The sequence below is a fragment of the Centroberyx affinis genome, unplaced genomic scaffold, assembly GCF_046629955.1.
Source record: "Centroberyx affinis isolate AG114_WGS23_722 - 3 ecotype Tasmania unplaced genomic scaffold, CSIRO-AGI_Caff_v1 ptg002311l_1, whole genome shotgun sequence".
NCBI classification, from domain to species: domain Eukaryota; kingdom Metazoa; phylum Chordata; class Actinopteri; order Beryciformes; family Berycidae; genus Centroberyx; species Centroberyx affinis.
Genome location: NW_027280583.1, coordinates 148541 through 175934, shown reverse-complemented (window position 1 = coordinate 175934; position 27394 = coordinate 148541). Strand labels below are relative to the sequence as shown.

Below are 27394 nucleotides of genomic sequence, written 5' to 3'. Positions count from 1 at the left end.
AAAATAACCGATAAACACACAAGCGACCGCATAACAGTTAATATAAAATATATTAATGCGCGTCATACCGGTACTTAGCGCCCATATTGTTTAGCTAGCTATCATAGAATTTGAAATTATGGTCATTTGGCTGGTAGTATACACTTCTAACTTCTGAGTCTCATGTTCGGGCCACACATTAAATATTTAAATGACATTATCATAATTATATGGAGGACATGTTAGGTGTGCCAAAGGAAATTACCAACATTTCATACATAAAGAAGTGTCCTTTCTATCCATTCAAGTTCTGTGTTAGCTAACCTAGCTTTTGTAGCCCGTAGTCTGAACGCACCTACAGGACTATATTACTTGGCGGAAGAATGGTATCAATTAAATGAGTAATGTTGTGGATGTCCTGGTGGGTAGTTTGAGAGACGTTCCTTCAGCAAGAAGACCCGGGTTCAAGCCATGTGTTGACAATCATGCTGAAATACTCAGCGGCACTCCTACCAGCTCCAGGTTCACCCTGACCTTTGACCTCCCTGGAGGGGGCAATTGGACAGAGCATTTCCCTGTGGAGATCAATCAGGTATCACATGGTGAATAAAGAAGTGGGTAACAACCTTGTCAGTGATCAGCTGCTACACGGAGTGATTTTACCTGGCAGTGGTCTTTCCAACATGATGTGTCTTGTAGTTCCCTTGTGTTTTATTTTGTTGCATACTGTACTACACCATTTAGTTTTTTTGATTAGTTAGATCAGGTAGGCTTGTTCTCTGTTAAGTCTTCTGAGACATGATCAAATAAAACATCCCATCATCAAATAAGTTTTATCCGTTTTGCTTATGATGTATACTATGAGTTTACATAATAAAGATTTATGTCAGCTTCCATAAAAGAAAAGATGAGTAAACTCAGTTCAGGTGGGTTTACCCTCGACTACATCCCTGATTCTTAGCCTACTGCCAGTGACAAACCAATTTTTCATGCTTGTCATGTAGACTAGGGGAGATGTCTTCAGTTCCCAAGTTTTCCTTTGTAGGCTCTAACACTGAATTCATTCAAGGTGGCTTATATGTTGATTACTCACTGATATAGCCCAATATGAGCAATATATGCACTTAATTAAATTTCCCTACCTGCATCTCAGTGAGAAACAGGACTGCTTTTTGTCAACATCCAGTTCTTAGCCATCTTGGTAGGAAAATAACAGGTGATTATAATCAAATGACAGCCACAGCCAATGAGCTGTCTATATTGTAAGGCACCATATTGGTAGGAAATGCATGTAACATAATGGGAATACTATGAATAAATGCATATTATAATAATAACAACAACAACAAATAAAATGTATAGGACCCATTCTGTATCAAGTGTCAACCATGACATTTGGTCAAAGGGCTTAAATTACCCATTATCTTTCTTTTATTTAAAAAAAAAAAAAGCTACTATATATTGTTTTAAATTTGCATTATCATACATTAAAAGTACCACTATTTTGCAATGATGGATATCATTTTAGAATGAAGCACAGTCCCCCTCTAGTGGTGAAATAGAGCTACAAATGAGCACAAGTAACAATGGATTCATTTATTGAACAAGACATTTGATGTATTATACAAAAATAACACTTAAAATAATAAAACATTGCCCAGCAACTTAACAATTGTGTAACACAGTGCTAATATTTCAAGTTACAAAAACACTGTCAACTTAAAAAAGGGAATGTAATGCATCAAGTAAAAATAAAAATAAAAAAACAACAAAACAGAAATATTATAGTGCATTCCTAAAGAACAGAAATGCATCCACACTAATAATCAGCATTCTCAGTAGGATGCAGGTTGCTTATACACCCAGTAAGAATAATGGAAATGTGCCATATACGCTCCTGTCTCAATAAAATGCTTGAGTGAATTTGAGGGCAGCAGGCCTTTACAGTAGAATTTTTGGAATGTCTACCAAATAATTTTGAGAGCTATTGCACAATGCTATTTTGAGTTTCCATTGGATTTTTTTTTCTTCTTCTGTTTTTTTGTTTTTTGTTTTTTTTTACAATTTCCTTGGGTCAAAATAAACTGAATCTTCAAAACTCAAAAGTTCTGAAGCATTTGACATGGATCTCTGTCACCTAAGACATGACTGTAGCTGCACTTAAACAGGACCAGGAGAAATAAAAAACATTTCAAGATAAGACGGTATGGAGAGAGATTAAACAACTAAAAGTAGAAATCTTCTTCTATTCCACTGAGGTAGCTGGTAAAAAAAAGAAAAGGTAGTACAAGACCAACACAAAGAGACATCTAATACACACACACATATTACTAAAATCAGCATTATATAGTTTTATAGCATAGATATGAAGAAATCTGTAAATTTAATGTAGTATGTTTGTGAAAATAAATGACGTGCACAAAATCCTGCCAGTGTCAATTAGTTACAATATGAACTACTATTTTTTCCCCACAAGAACCTCTCCCTTTGGGCAATGAAAAAAAATGCGATATGCAGCCATTGGCCACTTTTCCCTTACTGATAGGGCTCTGGAGGGGATCTACTCCTCTTCCTCTCCCTGCTGTAACCTAAAATGCAAAATAGTAGAGAACAAAGGAAAAAGGGTTACACTGGCATCTCAGAACCTATAGGAATGGGTGAAATGGAATAGTGCATTAGTTGGCTGTGAAATCATCTGTGTGATTGTGCATGAAAAGAACCATGTTAGGGGAAAATGGCAGGTGTTACCCTTTGTTTTGTTTGCTGTTGTTCTCTTGTCTGTCCACTTGTAACCTTCTCCCACAGAGCCTCCTGTGGTAAGAACGATGGTCAGGAGGAGCCAGAATTCAAATTACATACATTAAAAATACGGAACTTTGTTATATATACACATTTATTATTGACTACTTGAAAAATACATTTTAGAAACTTCAAAGAACACAATGCGCGTACTTCGTTCATATGGGGATGCATTCCGATGTATGGCGGTCAACCTCTTGGCCTGATCTATGCTCTTCTTCATCAGAGGGGCAGCGGACTCGTGGGACTTGTGCCTCTGCCTGGCCAGCCTGTCACAGTGACTGGGTCCTGGATTAACGACCCGCCCAGCATCATAATGCTCTCTTCCAGGTGTGCTCTTAGAATGAGTGGGACTGGTCCTAAAGTCCACTTTAGTCCCGAAGCCATTTTTTTTGTCTTTCGAAGTTGGGATGAAGAAGTTCTGCCAATCTTTCCTCATATGTTGCCATGCTAAAGTTTCACTGGAGTTAGATCGCTGCACTTTAGATGAAGACAAACCTCTGGAAATAGACGGGCCTTGTTTGGCTTTAGAAAGACATTTGTTTGAGGACGCCGAGCTTTCTCTGGAGGAGGCCGAGCTTTCTCTGGCGTCAGAGAGGTGTCCTTTTGTGGAAGCCAAACTGCCTCTGGAGGCAGATGGGCCGTCTTGAGTACAGAACGAGCGTCTTTTGACAGGAGCCTGGGCCTCACTCTCTGATATCTTTTTTGTTTGGAGTCCCCTTGAACAACTGGCAGGTTTATCATTTGATACAAATCTAATTTTTTTATCTCCGAGTGACTGTGGCGTATACTTTTTATCATTCTTTTTGCTGTTTTTTATGGGGGCATTTGAGACTTGAGTTTCATCATTCCCCTGCTTGTGGACTGTAGACTCTTTTGAAAGTTTCAGGTAATTAGTGGAGTCAGAAGAAGTTTGCACAATGAGGCGAGGGATCACAGGATTAGGAGCCAAGGGGCGAGCGATCACAGGATTAGGAGCCAAGATGGACGACTCCTCTCTGTCCACAGACTGGTGCTGTGGCACTCGTGACTTTTCAGATGACAATCTGGTTTGTTGAGGCTTTTCTCCAGCAGTTCTGCAGTGATTGTCCACAGGTTCAGATGAATGTCTGTTTTGTGGAATAAATCTGTCATCTGGACTGTCCTCTGATCCTGATGAGAATAATCTCCTTCTCTTTGCCTTCTTTTTGCCAATTTGGCCACTTTCAGCATCTGTTACAGATTCAAGTATGGCAGTGCGTTTCTTTAAAATCTTTCGTCTCTTCATCTTGTGTTGAATATGCTCAGAGCCAGCTTTGGATTCAATCAACTGTCTACTTGTTCCCATACAGCCCGACTCGTCAGCGCTGTCCGTTTCTAATGTGGAGATGATCCTTTTTTGGCTTTTTTGAACATTTGTGCACTCATCATCACTCTCTGATTCAGACTCAGGTATACATACAGAGGTCAGCAGCTCTTTCCTCTGAGAAAGATGTAAGATATTTGGTTCAATCTTCTTGTCCCAGCACTGCCTGGACACTGTCAAATAGTTAGGCCTATGTTCTGATGGAGATATTGAATAATCATCACTGTCTTCAGTTTCACAAGAACTGGATTGTCTGCTGCTCCGAGGTGTTTGTGGTTCCGTCTCAGACTCTATTTCAGGTGAAGGTGTAGTCCTGCCTGGTGTCTTGGTCATTTTTGCTTGTAGAAAGCTACCAACTGTCTCAAACACATCCAAATCAGAAGTAGAAACTAGTGCTGGCATCGTTGAGCAATGTAGCTCAGAGCGAGATAGAATTCTGCCAGCTTGTCTTTGTTTTTCTCCAGATTTACCATACTCTGGGACATTTCCTGGGCTTCCCTGGGTTACTTCTGTTGATTCAAATCTAAGGTCTGATATTGCTATAGGTATGACCATCCAGTTTTCTTCATCCATCTCATCCTCCGTTTTATCGTCACATAGGAAATCATCTGCTGTCAAATCCTCATTTTGTTGAGATTCATCCACTGTTCTCAACTGCTCACATTGTGGATCTTTGGAATCTGTCACTTTCTGGTGTTGTAGTCCATCAGTCTTGATCACAACATCATATTGTGAAGTTGTCACTTTGGTTATACCTTTATTTTGCAATCCTGTCACTGTTTGGCTGACTGGTTCTTTGGGAGCCTCCACCATGCCCTCCTCACTAGAACTTGACCCGTCATCTGACAATGGAGCAAAGAGGGAGTGCTTTGTTTCCTGTCCCAACTCTCTCTCAGTCTCACATTTGGGGCATAATTGTTTTTCAAAACCATCATCAGTTTCAACAAAATATGGACAACAGCATTTTTGTGCTGAATCGTGCCTTTCTGTCCTACGTAGAATCTGCTTCTTTGGAATCTGTTCCCCATCTGAAATGACATCTTTCTGCATCTCAGCAAGAGCCTGCTCATGTCCATGACCTTGATTTCCAGATGGAGACTTATCACTGTTGTATTCAGACATTGGTGAAACTGAATGTGGCCCCACAGTCGCATCTTGGTTTTCATTTTCATCATCGGTTATGTCTTCATACTGTAGGACTTTAAAACACGTTGGAAAGCTTGATCCCTCATTCTTGTTGTTAGACAGTTGTGTAGTTAACTGTGAATCTATAGTCACATTTTCATTTGGTGGATTTTCATCATCTGTAATGTCTTCATATTGTGGGTCTTTAATTTTTGTTAGAAAGGTTGAGCCCTCACCCTTGTTTCTAGAGGGAGGTGCCTGTCCTTCGCACTTGTTTTCAGAAAGTTCTATCCTTAACTCAGTTTGAGGATGTGATGAAGGATGCAGATTCACAAACTGTGTATCATTACGATTTGTCTGGATGCATCGCCCTTCACTTTGGTTTGTAGAAAGTGATACAGAATTATGAATTTGTTTTTCAGAGACTGGTAAACTCAGCTTGGAATGTGGAATTACCTTTTCATATTGAGGGCCTTCCTTACCGGTCACACTGTCATGTTGTGGATCTGTTACATTTTTCTGTTTGCCTGGTTGTTGATTTTCATCAACAGACGAAAATTGAAGTGTTTTCTTTTCAGATAGCACTGAACTTGACTTGGCTTGACGATCCTCTGAGACATCACTGGTCACACCCTGCACATTTTCCAGTTGTACTGCCTCAAATGGTTTTCGGCTTCTGGCTTCATCCACTTTCTCTGGTATATACTTCAGAGCCAAAGAAACACCAGGCTCTCTGTCTATGTCATCCAGATTCTTGTTGATATTCAACCAACCAGATGTATATTCTTCTTGTAATGAGTGACAGTTTACCGTTAACACTGGATGCTTCTCAATCAGTTCGCCCACAGTCATTCCAGACACTGTGGTGAGAACCACGGGACTCTTATCTTCATTCTTTGTGCAAGTGGCAGCAACATTCAGCATAATGTGTGGATATTCTGTGGATGTAAAGACATGAACGTTATCTTTGTTCCCATTCCAATATTGTTGCACTATGATGTCAGAAATGTTGTCCATCTCAGCAATGGTCTCTACATTCTCCAGACTAGCAACCAGCTCCTTCAGTGCAATTAATGAATAACAAAGGACTGGAACAGTGGGTAAGCCATTCTGTAAGGTCTTTCCACACCATTTACTGTTGAAACTTTCATCATCGTTAACAAGACATGTTTTTTCTTCAGAGCTATCGTTTGAATAAATTAGTTTGCCATCACTATCCTCAGACAGAGTTACATCCAATCGTTTCTTTACGGGTAAATCAAAATCTAAAGGTGCGCTTTTCTCAGCAGATTCATTTTTATGGGCATCTTTGGAGTTTTCTATAGAAGAGACTGGTGTACCTGTTGAATGTTTCTCCGTTGTAGATCTAGCCCAATCATCTTTTTTAGCTTTTAGAGTTAACTCATTTTCTTTGCTCTCCTTCGAATGGTCCTCTTCACATGCTTCTCCACCAACTGTGAAAGACTTTGTGAAGTTGAAGTTGTGAAGTGGAGGAGCAACACTCTCTGCCTTTGGCATGATGGACCTGCAATCAGGCTGGTTCTGCGTGCAGAGTGTGGAGTCCTCTTTACTTGAGTGCAAAGTTTGCCCCTCCTTGGAATCTGGCCGTCCATTACTTGGCTTGTTGTGACTTGGATTACTCTTAAAATACTCAAGCGTTTCTGCAATGAAGTCCAGTATTTCGCCATCAGTAAATATTTTTCTTTTCTCAGTAGGCAAGACCTTGTCTATGGATAGCTGAGAGCTGAGAGAGGGAGAGGAGCTATGCTGCTTATGGGAGGTGGGATGAGAGTCCTTTTGTGTACTAGTTTGAGAGAACATTTTGTGTCTAGGCTGTCCATACTTAAGAGCTGGTGGTAAACTCTTGGCTTGCTGGCTTGTATTAAAACTGGTGTTGCAAGAAGGTGTTGCTGTCAGCATGGAAGTCAACAGTGGGAAAGACTCTGGTTTTCGCACAGGTACATGAGAAGGTTGGTCTCGTACAGGAAATGTCTGCGCTGCCATGTTGAGGCTGACTCCCTGAAGTCCTGCAGAACTGCTAGACTTTGATATGGCAGGATTTAAATGTTGCGTCTGTGCCAATCTAGTATTATTGTTCATATTTGACCCCTCCCAGGAATTGGGAACATTACAAGATTCCCTTGATTCTCCACTAAAACGTGCCATTGGTTGTCTAGCAGAGCGCTCATTAGCAGTCATCGCAAAACGTCTATTGTGCTGAGCAGAGACACACGCTGATGAATTGAACTCTCCCTTAGCTTCTCGGCTTATTGGGTGGCGATTATTCTGAAGAGGAAACACGTCTCCCATAGGGACTGAGTGTTGGAAGCCAGTGCTTGGTGAGCTTGTTTGGGTGTCCTGTCTGTGGTGCAGTGCTGGAACATTCTGTGGTGCCTGTGTGAAGTGATATTGCCTCTGGCCTGGACTGTAAACCCCTCTGTACCCCCCAGGATGTTGAGAGGCAAAGGGTGCAGGGTATCCCAGTGCAGGGTATCCCAGTGGTTCAGATGCAACATTGTTCTGGTAGGGTGATGGGAGAGCTCCATTGTTCCTCCTGTGTTGGCGGCACGCAGGATAGACCCCTCCTTGATGGCTTTGTGGGTACCCAGATCGCATGGCATGGAGCGCAATCTTAGAAGTGATCACAATGGTTAAGCTCTTCTCTGGTCTAGAGAACAAAAAGAGAACAAAAATTGGTTGTCCATTTCACTTTCAGTAAAACACAGTAGCTCTTCTTCCAGTTTTTTACTATGGAGACCTGTCAAACCTAAATATACATACTTTGGCACTGCCAACAAATAGTAAGTCTTCTCTTTGGAATGTGAAAGAGGGGTTACAGAGATTGTGGCTCAAATGAGTAAGCTTAAAATAAAGCATAAACAAGTACACCTGTCTGTGGTAATGGACCATTAAAGTCACAATTAAGTGACATTTTGACAGCACCTTGCTTCTATAATTTGACACATTTCCGGTTGAAACGGGTTGGATATTGGGGTGGGGCACAACATGGGGAGGAATCAGTCAAAAGTGGCTGACAATGTGAACCATTGGGATATCAGTATCCACTGGGGAGAGATAGGCAGTTTTATATGACGGGAGAGGCGAGGAGGTGCAAAAATCTGATATTATTGGAATTTTTTTTTTTTTTTTTATGCACGCCTTCTAGTACACCATTACGTAACCACAAAAAATACCATTATTCAGAAGTACAACAGTATTTTGACATAAGAAATATGAGAAAATATTTTTGTAAATGGAAGTCGTGCACACAAACCTAGCGTGGCCATGGTTTGGGAACGCGGAAGCTGAATACAATGGAGGAAGACCTGATTTGCATTAAATAATGGATGACATTTTGTTTTTTCCCCAGAGAGCAGAGCAATCGCATGGTGTCAGAAGACTTGGATTATTGTAATTGGGCGTTTCCAAGGGATGATATGCTGCTGTGAAACTCCTGTCCACATAGATACATACATGCATGAATATAAAAACATAATATCAACTATGCTGCACACTTTTTTGCCCTTTTTCGAGCCTGAAGGACTGGCTTCCATTTACTGCAATTGTTTGGGAGAGAGCTTCTCTGGCAGTGAGCCTGGAGAACTCCTGTAAGTCGTATGAAGAAAAACACTCAATTGATTTCGTACTGGCATGACTGAGGATGAGTAGATAATGACTGAATAATAAATTTTAATTTTTGGGTGAGCTATCCCTTTAACTCCAAGTATTCTTGCCTCAGGATGTAAAGCTTTTACTCTCTGCCACTAGTACAGACTCCAGTAGTTATGCTGCAGAACTAAGGAAACATAAATTTGTCCCTTCCTCAGTCTTCCACAATTCCCAAACACAAGCTGCACTGCAGAAACATGGTTATGGAATTAGGCAGAAAATCAAAAATGCTCTATAGCTGCATATCACCACCTCTAGATGTCACTGAAGGATAGCTGAGCTTTCAATCTCTCCCAGTTTGGCTTCTAGTCTTGATTACCCAAGAACACGTTTCACCACCCACTGACTCAAATCAAAACTGGAAAATTTTCTACAGTATAGTCTTACAGCTGATCTGTTATTTCAGTGTTTTATGTCCAGTTTTCCTCATTATTGATTGAAGTACCCTTGGTGCATACAGTTTAAAAGTGGTGTTTTTTGTTTGTTTTTTGTGTTTAATTGCATTCGACATTTGACTGAGGATTAGGCATCTGAAGTCGGATGCAATTTGAGTAATAGCCTATATAAGGGCATAGTTTTATCAATTTTAACCATAATCAATAGGTTTAAGAAATAATGCACACACTGTAACATTGCTATGGAGTTGTTGTTTTTGCACCTTTATTTTGCTCATATGCAGTTGATTTAACATAAATTACATTTTTATGGCAGCTCCAAAGCCTATTCTCTTTCAATTTTAAAATCTACATTAAGTTTTTTTTATTATTATTCAGTTTAGTTATATGTAAAGATTGGATTTATTAATCCATCAAATTAAGTACATAATTTAAAAAGATTGCTGAAAATGAAATGTCTCTGTTTCATGAAAATATTTTACCTTGTTTTAAAAGGCTGTTGATACCTCTTCCTAACTGCAGACATTCGACACTTGACCCGCAATTTTTTTTTCCCCACGGAAAGCTGGGGGTGACTAATAAATAATATAAACTTGTATTTAACTGATAACTTTGAAAACAGATTGACAACATTTCCATAGCATAACAATTAACAGAGGTGCACTGTGGTTAACAAATTTTGCTGAGCAAGCCTTGACAACCTGATGAGATGCATACAATAGTCTATTTACATTGTTTAAGGCAGCAGGGTGCCGTATGTAGAAACCGCCCTTCTGCCAGAGGATCCTGGTTCAAGCCCATGCGTCAGAAAGCTTCTACCCTGCTGGATTGTCGTTGAGCAAGACACTGAATTCCTACCAGCTCCAGTGGTGCCATTCTGTAGCTGAGCTAGGGCCGGGGCGACTCATCGACGTCATCGATTACGGAAATACGTCGATTTGCATAACGTGTGTCGGCGCGTCGCAATGAAGTAAGATAGCTGCGCCCGGTCAAGGCATGCCCTGCGTTCCAAATCGCATACTTTTTCTTTTTACTACACTACGTACTACATCTGCCCTTAGAAAGTATGTACTGTGCATGTAGTAGGCAGACAATTGGGACATACTATTTCGTCATCACATTGCGTCTTGAACTTTGACCCTCTTGCTTATATATCCGTCGCAGTAATACGGTTGCAGTCCCTAGCGCAAAATTTGAAGATTGTTGAAAACGTTGCCATGGAGATCCAAAACGCCATTCGCCGAGCTCGTCAGAGACGCGCATACCGTCGGAGATCAACCCGGAGAGCTCTGCTGCTGTTACTTTGTAATGTATGTAGTTTTAACGTCATTGTACATTATAGCATGCAGTATTAGATGCACCACAGTTTTTGTTTTTGTTTATTTGTTTTGTTTTTTTCTCTCTCTGGCGGCTCAGCATGCGGCTCAGTCGAAGTGACGTGTCTTCCGCTGCGCAGAGGATTGTGGGTCAGAATAGCCAAAAAAGCATGCTGGCCTGCATACTGCAAAATTCGACCGGATGTAGTAGGGCATCCGGGTATTTTCTGGTATACTGCATTGACATGCATGAATTGGGACATGCTAAATCTTTTTCTGGCATACTAAATAGTATGGAAGTATGGGTATTGGAATGCACCCATGGATTCCCCCGGAGAACAAGCTGCAGCTAAAAAACCTCGCCCACGATCATCTAAAGTGTGGGAGTATTTTAGACAGAGACCCAACGGTTACATGAGACTTTTTTCATTCTGAATGAAATCATTCCGAAGGAAGATTGCCACGCAAGTGTTTACATGAGCGCTAAATATAACGATCGCATTAAGATGTGCGTTTACATGCTCCACAGTATGTAATCAGAATAAAAGTTTCTGACGTGCAAAACACTGAACCCAGCACTCTAACATGGGCTTACGTTTTTAAAAGATGGACCTGCGTCGGTTATTTCTTTACTGCTGTTCTTTCTGATGAAGCAACAGTTTTATCAAAACATACGACTCCATAAGTGTCAGAAAAAGACGTTTTGTTTTGCCCCCGCAATGATTGGGTCCATTTGTAATTTTCACCACTGTAAACCGAAACTGGCCCAGAGAGGCGGAGTACTGACACTGACTCACAGACTTCATATAAAAACGGGCTGCGCCGCCTACATCAAGCCTGAGCGCCCCGGGGTTATTTGCACTATATTCCTTTTACTTGAATTGAACAAGCTCTCTTTAATTTTATTTTTTAGAGATTTTATGGTTGGACTGTTTTTAAGAGAAGATGATTGAATAAAATAGTGAAATATTAATGAGACAAGTTTTTGATATTTATTTTGGGAAAATGAATTGTTATATTAATCGAGTAATAAAACAATTATCTTTAGAATAATCAATAAATTAGTCGTTAGATTAATCGACTAATCGATAAAAAAATAATCGTTGAGCCTGACCTCCCTGTGGAGGGGACAAGCGAGAAGAGAATCTCCGTACGGGCAAATCAGTCAAGTGTCACATCTCTGCATTTACTGCCATGTCCTCTAAAGTATGTGGGCTGGTTACCATACACTCACTGGCCACTTTATGTTAAATTGCAGATCTCATTTCAAATTCTGAAGGATCTCTTGAATAAATACCAGCTGGCTGTCAAAAATGCCAGCTGGTATCAATACTTTTCCAATCTTATTGACAAAAACTGCCATAATCCCAGGGTACTTTTTAGTGTGTTAAACTCTGTCATCTCCTCCACTCCCACCCCCTGTTTAGAAGTGTCTGTCTCGAAATGTGAGGATTTTCTAAACTTCTTTAGAGACAAAGTACTTGACATCAGAGCTAGTATTAGTCCATCTGTAAAGTCTAACCATCTCCTCTGAAAACACTGCAGTTCTAAATTCCCTTAATTCCATCACTTTACCAGAACTTCATCATATTATCTCCTCTATGAAGACCTCCACCTGTTCTCTCAACATTATTCCAACGAAACTCTTCAAAGACGTTATTGGCACCATTGGCCCCAGCATTCTTTCAATTATCAATAGCTCTCTGGAAACCAGCCATGTTCCCCAATCTTTCAAACATGCAGTGGTCCAGCCACTTTTAAAAAATAATTACAGACCAATCTCCAAACTCCCCTTTCTTTCTAAAATCCTTGAAAAAGTAGTTTTTAAACCAACTGTTGTCCCACCTGGCTCAAAACTGCATTTTTGAAAAATTCTAATCTGGTTTCAGAGCTCTTCACAGTACTGAAAATAACTAATGACTTCCTTCTAGCTGCTGACTCAGGTAACTGCTCCGTCCTCTTGCTCCTAGATCTAACTGCAGCCTTTTATACAGTAGATCATTCCATTCTCATTCACAGGTTAAACCATTGGGTGGGGGTCTCCGGTTCTGCCTTAAACTGGTTTTCTTCATATTTATCTAACAGATCTTTCAGTGTCTCTATTAGCAACTCATCTTCTTCCTCTGCCCCCATGTCCTGTGGTGTCCCCCAAGGTTCCGTACTTGGTCCAATCCTCTTCTCCATCTATTTGCTACTGCTATGCAACATTATTCAAAAACACATTTCTTTTCACTGTTATGCAGATGATACACAGATCTACCTCCCCCTAGAGCCTAATAACTGCACCAAACTAACTGACCTCAATAACTGTTTTCAAGACATCAAATCCTGGATGGCTGCGAACTTTCTTCAGCTCAATGAGAATAAAACTGAAGTTATCTTATTTGGACCACAGCCTTTGACCAATATTATTTCTCCTCATCTTGGCCCACTGGCCCCCTCTGTTAAACCACATGCAAAAAATCTTGGAGTTGTATTTGATTCAGGATTGAAGTTTGACAAACAAATCAATCAGGTAGTAAAATTAAGCTTCATGCAGCTCCGCATCATCTCCAACTCAGATCAATTCTCTGTACTTCTGACCTGGAGAAAGTCATCCATGCCTTCATATCATCCCGCCTTGACTATTGCAACTCGTTATATTTTGGTATCACTCAGTCTTGTTTATCCCGTCTTCAACTAGTTCAAAATGGAGCAGCAAGAGTTTTGACAAGGTCAAAAAAGAGGGAGCATATTACTCCTATTCTTGCCTCCCTACACTGGCTGTCTGTTAGCTACAGAATTGATTTTAAAATCCTTATGTTTGTTTACAAGGTGTTAAATGGTCTCACCCCCTCTTACATTACAGAACTCCTGTCCCCATATCACACTGTCAGAGTACTGAGATCGTCTGACCAAAGACTTCTGTCTGTCCCGAGATCCAGGACTAAGTGTTACGGGGACAGGGCCTTCTCTATCGCTGCCCCTAAACTTTGGAATTCTCTTCCTCCCACCATCTGATTCTCCCCCACTATTGAGATCTTCAAGAGTCATCTTAAAACACACTTCTGCTCACTAGCTTTTAACTGTTCCTAACTTAACTTAACTAGCTCAGGTATTTCTCCTGAAGTCTCTGTAGGTCTGTGTTGCCACTTTGGGCTCTGTGTGACCATGTGCCTTTACTATTATTATTTATCATCACTCTGATTTTTTTCACCTCTCTTATTGTGTTTGTTTCCTTCTTTTGTTTTTATTTTCCTCTGTGTGTTGTAAAGCACTTTGGATCAACTATGTTGTGTGTAAAGTGCTATATAAATAAAGTTGAGTTGAGTTATCAGATACACCTATCTAGTACCGGCTGGCCATCTGTTGCTATAGCCCATTTATCAAGGGCCAACAACTTGTGTGTTGTTAAGATGCCCTTCTACACACCACTGTTGTAAAGAGCTGGCATTGAAGCATTTGTGGCCTTTCTGTTAGCTTGAAGAAGTCTGTCCATTGTCCTCTGACCTCTCTCATTAACAAAGTATTTTCGAACTATAACTGACTGGATATCTTCGCACCATTCTTTGTAAACTCTAAAGCCTATAGTGCGTGAAAATCCCAGGAGGGCAGCTGTTTCTGGGATGCTGAACCAACAATCATACCACAGTGTTACCTGGCAGACCAAGTACAGGGTCCCAGATCAGCCCTCACTCTAAGGTGGCCTGCTTAGCCTGCCTAGTATTTAACAGCACAGGATTCTAATGGATACAGGCTGAAGGCGAGAGATATTCATCCAGCGACTGTCTACTATCCCAAACTCTACCCTACTTCCACTCCAGGAGCACCCTTATGCCGCTTTTCTACCGCATGGTACCGGCTCAACTCGCCTCGACTCTACTCGCTTTTGGTAGTACCACTTGGTTTTCCACTGCAGATAGTACCCCCTCAAATTTGAAAAGATTCTTATAAAAACTGTTCAAGTTGTCACCTTTACATGGAGGATCTGCAGCATACGGGGTGAATCCATAATATAATAATATCCCCGAAAGTTATTTCGGGGATATAATTATGAGAAAATAACGATCAATAAAAATTGATGAATGTAAATTAAGAGCAAATAAGTTAAAAACTAATTTCAGTGCCTACATTCAACAATCAAAATGGTAATAATTTGGTTCATTACTAGCCATTAGGAGGAGAAAGATAGATTCCTATGCCTATCACAACTCCCTATACTGCTAACCTTCCTTTAGATCGACACTTCAAGAGATAATCCAAAGTTAAGTATCCAGAGAATATATCCCAAGAGTATACCCAAAGACTACTTGCAGTCTTCAGAGACTAAGAGTCATCGAGGCTCTAAGTTTCACCTCTCCATATTGAGGCGAAGTGCTTTTCTTTGATCAGAGGCTAAGTTCTCAGCCGAGAACTTATCTGAAAAAAGTCCCAGTATAGTTCGATCCTCAGTCAAAGTGTCGTAGCCTCCTCATCCTGGGAGCCCTCAACGGGCGACTCCTAACTGAGCGATTTCTGATGCCTTTATATACTGTTTCTAACCCTCTTTCTCCCCCCTTACAGATCATCATACCATAATTAGCTCAGCTCCACCTCGGTGGCTTGGTGCGCTACCTTGAGGTTCCTGTTTTTAGTTTTAGCCTGTTAGTTCGGTTTTTTTTGCAGATATCCGAAAAGCACCAAATTTATCCAGGCAGCTCCAGCCCGAAAAGTAACTAACCGTTTTGCTGGTGTCAGTAAATCTCTGCTATTTTTGATAGGCCATAACTTCTTTTCTTTTGGTCACACACCCAACCTTGGGAATTTTCCACTGAGCCTTACACACACACACAATGCTGACTACAACACAACCGTGATTATTTCAACCATTTAAGAACATTCTTAAAATCAACCACTGTCTCAACATATCAATTTGATTAACTTAACCTTATTAGTACGTACTCATCTTTGTGATTATTATTTTTCCTTAACATTGCATTTCTAAGCAGTTTAAGCAATTCAATACATAAATCAACTTATTTCTTTTCAGTTTTCTTCCAAGGTCTCTTCTCTTGCTCATTGTCAGGCTCACTATCTCCCAAAATGTCCTCCAAATCAAAAGGCATCCGAGGAAGCCTGGACTTCCTCCTCTTCAATGGCAGCCAGTAACTCAGAGAAGGTCGGGTTATGATCTGGGTTTGTGTCCCCTTCTTCTTCCTACGGTTTTTGCTCCACTGTAACGGTTTTGATCCACTATAAATAAGGATTTTCCTCATCATCTATCAGAATCCCCTGTTCCTCTGGTGGTGGGGAGGTCGGTGAGAGTAATTCTTCAGATGATGGTGATCGAGGGACAGAGGTCATAGCTGTGGCCAGTCTCTTACTCATATGCGTCGGTTCTTCTTTGCAAGCAAGCCTTTCAACCTCAGGCCTCCGCTTCCTTATCGGGAGCGGTGCATGTGATAAGCGCAGGGCATACGAAAGGTCTGGTCTCACGACAACAGTGAAAGTCAGATCACGCATCTTGCCCCTTCTAATGTTTGGTCGAACAACAAACTAAACCACTTCACCATGACTGCATGCTTTATATATTGAGTTGCAGCCACATGATTCGCTGTTTGGAGGAGCAGGCTATTGTGTTAACAAGCAGGTGTTCCTAATAGAGTGGCCAGTGAGCGTATGTACCAAAGGGACAGGCAGAATAAAAAGTGATGCTTAAACTAGATTCTGTAACACCCATTGTTTTGCAGAAGAGCAGGTTTTGTTTTTCACTTTTGTGACTCCGCTCCTGTAAGTGTCACTCTTGAATTCATTTAACTGCAACTTCAAGAAGTATGGAGGCCCCAAGTGACCAAACTACATCTATTCCATTAATAGCAAGTGCCATTAAGCCTGCGCCAGCTAACCTGTCGACTTCTACCCTGTCAAAAGGCCGGACATCTCCGCTGTCCCACTCCTTGACGATACGAGCCTGTAGTTGCAGCTCAGGAAGTTGGAGCTTCAGCTTGGCCTCCCATCACCTCCGGCTACACGGGGGGCTTCAACCATGGCTATGCCAACAGAATCAGATGTCAAAGATGTCAAGGGAGAGAAGAGTCATCTCCAAGGCCGGCAGTAGCTATGGGCAGGGGTGGGCTCAGCCCACCCAAACGTGCGTCTTGCCCACCCAATCAAATGTTAAGAATTTGTTTTTTTTTGTGGCCGTATTCACACCACATGGGGTCGTCTCTCTCTACATGGGGTTCTCTCTCTCTCTGTAATGTGAATAACAATATTAGTTAATAGAATAAAATAGATAATGAAATAAATAAATGAAATAAAATAATATATATACAATGCAAGTGTTAATCTACTGATATAGTTACATTGAAGTTTGAGTATAGGCTTGAGTTAGTTGATTTAGTTGTTTTCTTTGTCACTTTTCAGTTTGAGTTAATATTGGCTATGGTGAGAATCTCTCTGGATTAGGTTTTAATTTTATTTGAAAACTATGCTCATCCAATGAAAATAAATGTTATAGAGTTGATTATGTTAAAATCTGACTCAAATCATAGGGTAGCAGCAAACTTAGAAATGCTGCTTCACTACCTCCCAATTTCCCTGCTTCAAACTATTCTTTATAAATTAGAATAGAATAAAACAGAATACTACTTTATTAATCCCCATGGGGAAATTAATCTTCTGCATTTAACCCATCCAAACACCCCATACACAAACACACAGCCATAAACTGGAGAGGCCTGAGGGCACAATGGCAGGAGCTTGCATCTGATCTTGACTCTGACAACCCTTCGGTTGCCAGCTGTCATTTTACCAGATTTTTGTGCCATCTGGCCAGGGATTCGAACCGGCAACCTTCGGACTACTAGTCTCCTTATTTATACACACACACAATTAAGAATAGGCTAATTCTAATGAGAATCAATATCAGAGAATAAGAGGGGAGATTCAAGTAAAAATATTCATATATATCTTACTGGATGACTTGCTTGTGGAAATTGAGGGAGTGTTCACTGAGTGTTGCTAGGCATCTGTTCCTGTCTGTCTTCAGGAAACATGCAAATACTTGATAAACATCTGTTAGTGGCTGGGAAGTTGGGGGACTTTTACTTCTCTAATTTATTTGGTAACCGGTTCCAACTCACTGAGGATTATTTGTTGAAAGGTTAGATTAGGTGGGAAACCTCTCTCTCACCATATTACTATTTTGTTGATATTACCTTGAATTCTTGATTTCACATGTATTGATTTACTGCTCGAGCAAACCTAAATAAATATATTAATTTGCAATTAAACTAGTATAGTAGCATTTCATCCCTATCTGAGGGGGCTAGCTCCAAGCAACATTGCGGGGGCAAGCGATACTGCGTACATTTGCATGGTATCCTTGACACGAAACCAAAACGGACACAAGGCTCTCCCATAAACCGTAAACAGAAATGAATGTCCAATTTGTTTTATTTACATCTTTGCACACCAGTAGGGAGGCATTACGCAATTCAGGGTATTCTGAAACTATTAAAACTAGCCCCTCCACAGTTTTCTCCAGTGTGGTTCCCATGATAATGGAAACGCTCTTATTGAAGAGAGGCTAGAAAGGTGGAGCATCCTTGAACTCAGGTGGCGGTGGCAAATAGCCATATGTGTCACCGTGAGCAGGAGCCGCCTTCTCTCCCTGTGCCGCTGCGGCTGCCGTTGTATGTATATTGAAAACAATGGAGGCAGCAGTGGTAACCACCCACTGTCTGCCTTCAGAGTGAGGGCTGATCTGGGACCCTGTATTAGGGCCTCCAGGTAACAACCCCTACTACATACATATCAAGCCCCATAGCAGTTTCCTGTTACGTGTCCGTAGGATCGGACAAAGACACATCAATGACTCAGTTGCAAGGACTAGAGATAAGGTGGAAGACTAAATCATTAGCATAACACTGTGGCATTCCTGACCATGAGAAAGTAGGCTACTCAGGCCAGGGTGGAGACAGATCATGAACTGCATTCCTTAGTATGTACGCATGCAATGTAATATGCAATGGAAAACCAAAAATGGAAGTTGTACTTCTGTACCTCTATTGCTTATACGCAATTAGGGCTGCATGATATTGGAAAAAACTGACATTGCAATATCTTTTTTTCCTGCGATATATATTGCAATATGAAAAAATACAGGAAATGTCACCAGATACATGCAGTGTGTTATTCATGTACAGATATACAATTAACAATCATAATTTTCATCATTTGGGTACTTTAAAAGTCTATCCTCTTCTAACAAAACAAACCTCCCTCCTACTTCTACCACACTTGGTACAGCCCTCTGCCACCCAGAAATCAGCGTGGACTCCTCCACTACAAGGAGTGGAGAGAGAACAGGTGGAGAGGTATTTGGGAAAAACAACACGTTTCTTAATAAACTTTACAAATGGACTTGTGTGTCGCAGTTGTGTTATTTACATGTAATCAGAACAGATTTATCTATATGCCGGCAAGATGTAGTACAGATAGATCTGGATTAGGGTTGCAAAGGGGTGGAAAATTTCCGGTAAATTTCCGGAAAGTTTCCGGTAAATTTCCATGGGAAGTTAAGCTGGGGAATTTTGGAAATATTCCAAATTGGAAACTTTCCATGGGAATTATGGGAATTTATGGGAATTTATGGGAATTAATGGGAATTTATGGGAATTAACTGGGAATTGAGGGTAATTTAATGGAAAGGTATCATATCCAAGCATAAATATTTGTTTTGTTATAAGCAGACATCCATCCAAAATAATACAATTAAAACAGATTTATTTGTAAGTAGAACTTTATCAAGTGTTAAATATTTTATTGAACAATCAATTCTTTCATTGAAGAACAAAAACATGAATGTTGAGTTAAATATTACTCATCCCCCCGACCCAACCCATTCAAAAATTAACAAAAATGCACAGGAATGCACAGTGCATGTAGGGGGCGTGGTCTCAATAGCCCTGCAGTAAGCAGTGTGCTATGTGTGCATGTGATTGAGGAATAGCATAGATATTCAACTGTTCTTGCATGATATCTGGTTGTTTTAGTCAGGATTATGCTAAAATATATTTTCCCCAACTATATTTAAGTTCCCTATTAAGAGCATACCTTCAATTTAGTAAATTCCTGGTTTATTCCCGTTTATTCCCATAAATTCCCGTTAATTCCCATAAATTCCCGTTAATTCCCATGGAAAGTTTCCAACTTTGAAAATTCCCGGAATTTTGCAACCCTAATCTGGATACTGCAAGTTTTGTGTGTGTGTTGTGTGTGTTAAGCGTTTCTTACATTAGGGCACGGACCGGCCCCGTGACTAACTTTTTAACTTTTAACCAGCACTGGGACGAGGTGCCGCTGATAACGGGAATACACACACTCAAAAGCCGCCTCGCATAACTGAACGCCTGCCTCTAGCATCCAGGCGACATCATCTGTGACAGTAGCCGCGTCGCATGCATGTTTACAGGCAGGTGATACGCAGACTCTGCATGCACAGCGATCAGTTCGCTATGTGCTCTGGTGAAGGGGTGTACTTGATCAGTTTGTCAAACAACCAAAACAGGGAGCGCTCATTTTCAGGTTGTGGTAGGCGACTAGTGGGGCCTGCTTTGGTTGTTTGATAAATTGATGAAGTGCACCCCTTCACCAGAGCACATTGGGAGCTGATCAAACTCCATGTACCCAAGAACCCTTAAATCCGACTAAATTATGTAATATCAGACGGACTTTTCTTGTAGATTAGTCATGGAAAATGAGAACCTTGCGAGTTTTCCAGCAGCAAAAACGTTGTAGCATGACGTGTTTGAGTTAATTTGCCTTACTTGACATCGCGCGTCCTGCAGTGTGACTATTGCACATGCGCACATCGCGATGACGATGCTGAAACGATATATCGTGCGGCCCTATATGCAATGATAGTGCCATCTAGTGTATGCATAACAGGTACCCTATTTAACTAATGACTCAAAATGATGTTAGCATACAATATGACCCAAGGCCACAGCGTCCCATGGAACTTTACACTGGGGCCCGCACCCTGCAATCGGCTACTATTGGTCAACTACATTCCATGTGACAACCTGGCCATCACTCTGCACGGTCCCGACTCGTCACCCTCCTGGCACCTCAGTGGTGGAACGATTTTCCCTCCTCACTCAGGACTGCAGAGTCACTCCCCAATTTCTGTGGCAGACTGAAAACCCATCTCTTTACAGGCCAGCTTGCCCCCTGATGTCGTGCCCCCCTGCCAAGCCCCTCACCCTAGCTGGGCTCTGTTTCCTGCCCCCCTGACCCAAAACAAGGCTCGTATTCTTCACCAGCCCTCCCCTCAACCTGCTATCTGGCTATTTACCCTGTTCACGCTTGAGGAATGTTCACTTATTTTACCGTAGCAATAACTGTAAATCGCCCTGGATAAGAGTGTCAGCTGCATGCCTAAACTGCAGAATACAGGGTTAGGGTAACTCTACATATCGATTCGCAAAATACCTTTCCAACAGTTTTTCCTGATAACCTCTTTCTCGACACACCAACAAATCCATCGAATGTAAAAACTATTTTTTGCGATATTTGAGGACTTAGAAATTCAGCTTTCATTCAGCTTATTCCCCATTTGAAACTTATATTTTTGCATGAAGTGGCTTGATGGAAACACAACTACTGTGGCTGCATTCAATTCCGTGTAAAACGCTATCTTCTGGATGTTGTCTTCCCTTGAATTCAGGGGGGAAGCCCCAAAACGGCAAGATAAAAAACGTCTGACAAAGTGGAATTCAGTTCCAACTTCTGTTAAACAAGGGAGCCTTTATCCCCCCTTGTTCTCTCATTTTTCCTCCCTTCCACAAAGGGTAGAGAATGTAAGCTTCCAGCATGTATTGTATCCCACAATCCATCGCTCTGGTCTCTGAATCCACACTGAATGTAGCCTAACAGAATAACGGCTGATAGAAATCGTGCATATCCTTTGAATGTAAGGTGATTTGACAACTTCCAGTTTTGATACAAGCTAATCTCTGCGTTTACTTTTTTTTTTTTTATAGCTAATGCTGCACCATTCAAAAATGTGATTTCTAGAGACTAAACTTGAGTACAAAACTTCTCGCTGGAGAGTAGCTAAATGTATCGATTTCCTTCCTAGTAGGGATGTCCAACATAAATCAATGATTGATTTATTGTTTGTTATGTATCACGTCGATTAACTTTAACGGTTAACAACTGTCTGAATTGTGTCATCGCAGCCGGTTAAACCATTAAACCAAAGTGGAGGGCTACTTGCAAGAAATGCCACTTGATACGAATCCACTGGACTGGTGGAAAGCCTACCAGGTAGGATTCCCAGGCTGACAGCACTAATGCAGCGGTACCTCTGCATCCCGGGACCTCTGTCCCATCAGAGCACGTCTTCTCTGCCGCTGGGCAGACGTTGCGTGTATGTGGTGCGTTACTCTGGAGCGTTTGGATATGCTGATCTGTATAAATAAAAATGTTTAGGCAACAGGCCTAAAACAGTTAACCCCAGATGATTTGATCAACAGTAGTTTTTTTTTAATTTGGAAACTTTATTTCAGTCGGATTAATATTGGAATACGAGAATGCCAGATAAAAATGCGGCAGGATTTTACAAGCCATAACTGCATCGCCTAAATAGACTAATACTATAATAATATTCTTATTTTGTTCTTTATGATTATAGCCTCCATTCAGCTTCAATATGCTTGTCAGTGTGACTTACATTGTTTGTCTGAATTATGCTTCGATTTGAAGTGTGTGTAGTGGCGCATGTGTGTTTTGTTTAGTTTTTGTTTTTTTTGTTTTTTTGGGGGGGGGGGCAGCTAACAATTTATTTGATCTTTAACAGTGCAAATCTATCAAGATTTTTTTGGAAAATGTGCATCCCTACTTTCTAGTTAGGCACATCAGACATTTCATCACTAGGGGGCTCACTGAAGGGAAGACAAGAGGGTACTGTGGATCTGAATGCAGCCTGCATCTGGGATGAAAAGGGGAAAACCTACTTGTCTCAGACTCAAATGTGGCCCTCAGTGCGACTAGCTGGAATCTCAGAATCAATTCAGACTTTCTACTTTCCACCTTCTCCCTACTTATGGGAGCATAGACTTATCTTCATATTTTTTTAATCCCATCCATTTTCCCCATCTTGTTCTGCGCCGACTGAACACTCGTTCACATTTTTCTGCTGCATACACACACTTATGTCAAAGTCACACTGTTCCCATCAATGTTCTGTCAGTCGCCTTTGCAAAGATAACTGATGGATCATCAGCAGATAAATAGAGAAAGTTTAACTGAGTTGAACGTTTTCTGGATGGACAGATTTGGTCACCATCGGTTTAGCCAATTAGAGGTGTTCCTACATTTGTTTTGGGAAAAATGGCAGCAAACACCAAGATGAGGCTACACCATCATGTTGTTGTATGACTCAAAGGATTACAAAAACAAAGAAAATGGAAAAGGCCTGGTATTATGTTGGGATGACTGTAGGTTTTCCAGGTCAGTCTTAAACCTAATTTAAACTGTACACTTTGTTTCACGGCAATAAGCAAAGCCTTCTTGACATGTTTTCTGCTTACTGTACTTCTGCCAGACTGCCACGTCTGCCACATTTACATTCCAAAACAACTAATGGACAGAAATCTATCCTTCAAATGTTCTGTCCATTTTCATACACATCAGTGTGTGCGTCCCCAAGTGGTATGGCTGTGGACGAGCAACTACTGGATTAAAACATAAAAAATAAAAATATGCCATACGTTGTTTTGTACTCCTCTTCAGGCAGCTGCTTCTGGTAGCAATTAGCCTTGGTCATTATAGAAGCCACACAAAAGCCCAGCGTTGGCAAACTGTTTACCTTGCGAGGCAGCTGGATCACGCGAGAATCCATCTTGCCAGGCTTCAAGTTATGCGTTTGTGGCCGAACCACAGTGGTGCGGACCAATCAGTGTCCTATGAGGACAGCTACGGGCGTGGTTTAGGTGTGACGACAGCGTGAAGCGACTGTTCGAGTAAGAGTAAGAGAGCCCTTTATGCGCAAATTTTCCTTACAAAGACGGCAATAATTGTCCTACTACGTCATATGGTTTGTTGATCTGATTGGTTGAAGTTAGCCCGTGATAGACAGATGGTTCATCCAATCACCTGCCAAGTATTTTTTGAAAGTGCCTGCCCTCCAAACAGTTTCCAAGAAAGACTTCCCAGATGGTTCTGTGTAACAAACCATCTGGCGCGTCAGGTTAGCAAACTTTGGCTTCCGGACAACAACGCAGATTAATCTCCAAAAGCATCCAGCTATTTCTACAAGTTACGGTGGACCTAGCCAAACTAGAAACTTTTGTGCAAGCTCCTTCAAATGTTGAAAGAAGCCAAACAGAACATCTCTGCGCTTATTGCCAACATGATTTCTATACACATGCAATCGATGAGCACTGTAGAGAGCAGATAATGATGCTTTGCATTTTGTCCATAATCTGCTTTGGCCAGTGTAAATATTGGCATGCACCAAATAGTCAAACAGTTAGCCTATTTAGACGACGCACTGACTTATAAACCGTGAAAAACAAAAAAAAAAGTACTTTCTACAAGTAAACATGGAACATGGAACCACTGGAATTTCACTGGAATTTCCTGTGGGAAATTCCAGTGGTTCCACTGGTTCCATGTGGTTCACACCAAAGTTTCCAAAAGAAAGCTTCCAAAGGAAGTTTGACCGACACCTGCTAATGATTATTTGCACATTTTGACAAGAGACAGTTCTACTTTTGCTTCATCTTCACCATCTCCAACATTATTGAAATGAATTTATTTCTTGAAAAAATGTTGCAGGGGTGGAATTTAATAATGAGATGCAAAACTCAATAGGCCTATTTGATGATTAAAACCGTTCTTTTCATGAACATGCAGCCTGCAGGAGGGATCACTCAGGAGAGAGAGACTGAAGTGCCCTGAACTCACCGTGGTGAATTATAAGAACTCAGAAACTGTTGTACCACACTTTGTAGACATGGCCCATCTGACATTTCAGGCCTTTCTTATGTAATGGCATAGATAAGAATGACGTTTCAAATGGGCCACGCCCACAAAGTGCGGGACAAGTGATATTCCCCGCTTTATCTCTATGGGCAAAACAAAAAATCAACCATTTTCTGTTGTTGATTTTTCTGTATTTTGATAATTTATGTGAAATGTATATGGTGTAAATAATGTGTCATTATGTTTTTACAGTTATCAAAGAACTGCATTATCATTAAAATGCTTTTTTCTGGAAGTCACATAATGCTAACAAGCTAGCAAACTTCCATTCCCAAGAGGAGTCATGCTAGCATTTTGAGAAAAAAAAACATTTCATGATCTTGCTGTTTGACAATCACGAAAAGGTAACGACAAATTATTTACACCATATACATTCCACATACATTATTAGAACACAGAAAAAGCAACCACAGAAAATGTCTATTATTGTTTTACTTTATGCCGCATCATCACCACTCTCATCTATAGCGCATGACATCATCTGGTGACTTCTAGCGACTTCCTGAGCTGGCAACACTAACCCCACCCATAGATTAGCTACTAAGAACATAATCTCTTGTCGAAAAAATGTATTAGGGCCTGAGCACCAAGTGGTGCGAAGGCCCTATTGTAATGCAAGGAATTATTATTTTTCTGCCGGATGAATCATGGTGGTCAAATACAGATAACCCCTTTATAAGTATGGTTAACGCTTAACATTAACAACTACTAATGTTATATTATTAACCATTTTGTCTGCAGGCCACAACTAACGTTAGATGCTACCAGGTCTGCATTGCATTTTACACAAAATTTCACTGAAGTGCGTCTCCTAACCGTCCTGCTGTCAAGAATCCGGACGTTTCGCCCGCCCCGAGTAGATCACAAGCATCCAATCCGCCAAAGAAATGCTCAAGCCCGCCAAAGAAACGGAGGCCCACGTCTACAGAGTCTGCTTACCAAGCAGAGCCAATGCGCAAGCGTCAAAGATTAGCCAACACCACAACCGGAGGAAGGTGGGCTAACCTACTCTCACCAACTCTCTCCGCCAGCAGAGGAACGAGGAATGTATTCACCCACTCCTCCTCCTCCTCTCTCCTATTATTCACCCACCACTCCACATAGTGGCGACGAGGGAAATAGCTCTGTGAGGGTGATGAATCAATGGCAAGTGCCGTTGGGAGAAACTATGATTGTATTGGCTAAGCACTTTTTTCACTGAGGTTGGCGGTAAAGCTGTGTGCTTAGTTTGCAACGAACATGTGGCTGTATTCAAAGACTACAACTTGAGCCGTCACTTCAAGACAAAACACGCAGAAAAATACAGAAATCTATCGGAAGATGAGAAGGTGAGGACAGCCAAGGGATTGCTAGCTAAGCTACAAAAGCAGCAAGGACTTTTTACACAGCTTCATACAACAAAACTTTTTGTTTTTTTGGCATTGACAATCCACAGTGGATTATCCAACAAACAAACTCATGTTCTCAAAGTGTGGAAAAAAGTAACGTGTGTATATGAGATGGTGTACTGGTTTGGATTTTTTTTTTTTCATCAGGGTGTTTGGTTTTATTTTTCAACCTTGCTTTTTGGACCTGCAGTGCATGTTTTTGTCTTTTGGCATGTTGAGAGATTTTTTGTTTTGTTTAGTTTTTTTAATGGAAACATTTTTACCCAAAATGGTCAGTCCTGTATGGTAGGTTCAAAGACTCCTGCATATAGCTTAATGTTCTTAGTAAGATGCTGTTTGGAGTGATTTTCAATATAATAAATGCTGAAGAATAAGTGCACAGTATGTTTAATCTAGTGATAAAATTAGAGGTTACGGCATGACAAAATTTGTTTGGCCCTAGGCAACAATCTGGGTTTCTCATGTGGCCCCCCAGGAAAAATAACTGCCCACCCCTGCTCTTGGGTAAGAAGTAGGCTAGGCGTATTTGGTGCTTTCCAAAGCTAACCTACCCCCACGCTTACTAAGCACGTGCAGTAAGATGAGTCACTTCAAACTGTTTGCCTTCGCCCATGCAATATTGAAAATCAGCTGAAAAGGGGTATGGTTTACGGGGCAAAATGGGATTCCTCTGAAATGTCACTCAACCTAGTAACCGCAGGGCTGAGGATGATGTCCCAATAACATCTACGAGTTGCAGCTGCTGCCAATAATGTAATTAAGCGACGGCTATGCTAGCTTTCCCGAGTCGTTTCACTTTACAAGATTCTTCGTTGATGGACGGGGCTGGATCGAGAGGCTATCAAGCTTAAACGTGAGCCAAAGCATGGTCCCTCCCCATCTTTCTCTCAACGTTAGTTTGAAAAGTTTCCCCATGTTTCCCCAGTGCATCACTGTTCAGTGACCGTTGAAAACACAAGATACACTGGGGAAACATTGTCATCAGAGGATGCGTCTATTGTAGGTAGGGGTGTGTGTTTATGCCCAATAATAATCATAAAAGCAGGGATACAAAAAAAGTGTCCTCCTGTACTACTTACCGATTACTTACTGAAACTCCATGTTTCACTCTCCGCATTCCTCAACACATCCAATACTTCCGTACGACATTTGCAAACTTAGTTGCGCATTCATTTCCCGATGTCTCCTAATTCCAGTGCAGGCGAGCTAGATCATCATCTGAGAGAAATCACCCCGGGGCGACTGTTACCCAAAGGCGATCAGAGGTGAAAGAGAGTCGGGAAACGTCTCCGGTTTTTATCTTGATGAAGTCGTGATGCCAACGGTCGTACCTCCGTGTCTACCGACTGCCCGGTTCGAATG

General features: G+C 41.2%; 1 protein-coding gene across 2 annotated transcripts; it reads right to left on the bottom strand.

Moving 5' to 3' along the window:
• Positions 1-1571: 1571 nt before the first annotated feature.
• Positions 1572-27394, bottom strand: LOC139655596 (serine-rich adhesin for platelets-like). Of its 2 annotated transcripts, XM_071533038.1 has the most exons (6): positions 27112-27394; positions 6589-7916; positions 2932-6186; positions 2728-2790; positions 2519-2567; positions 1572-2241 (listed from the first exon to the last, which is right to left on the bottom strand). In XM_071533038.1, exons 1-6 carry the CDS (start codon positions 27147-27149, stop codon positions 2205-2207), a joined length of 4770 nt encoding a protein of 1589 aa, XP_071389139.1. In that variant the 5' UTR covers positions 27150-27394; the 3' UTR covers positions 1572-2204. The 2 variants fall into 2 exon arrangements, with proteins under 2 accessions (XP_071389139.1, XP_071389138.1); XM_071533037.1 differs by having other exon boundaries at positions 2932-7916.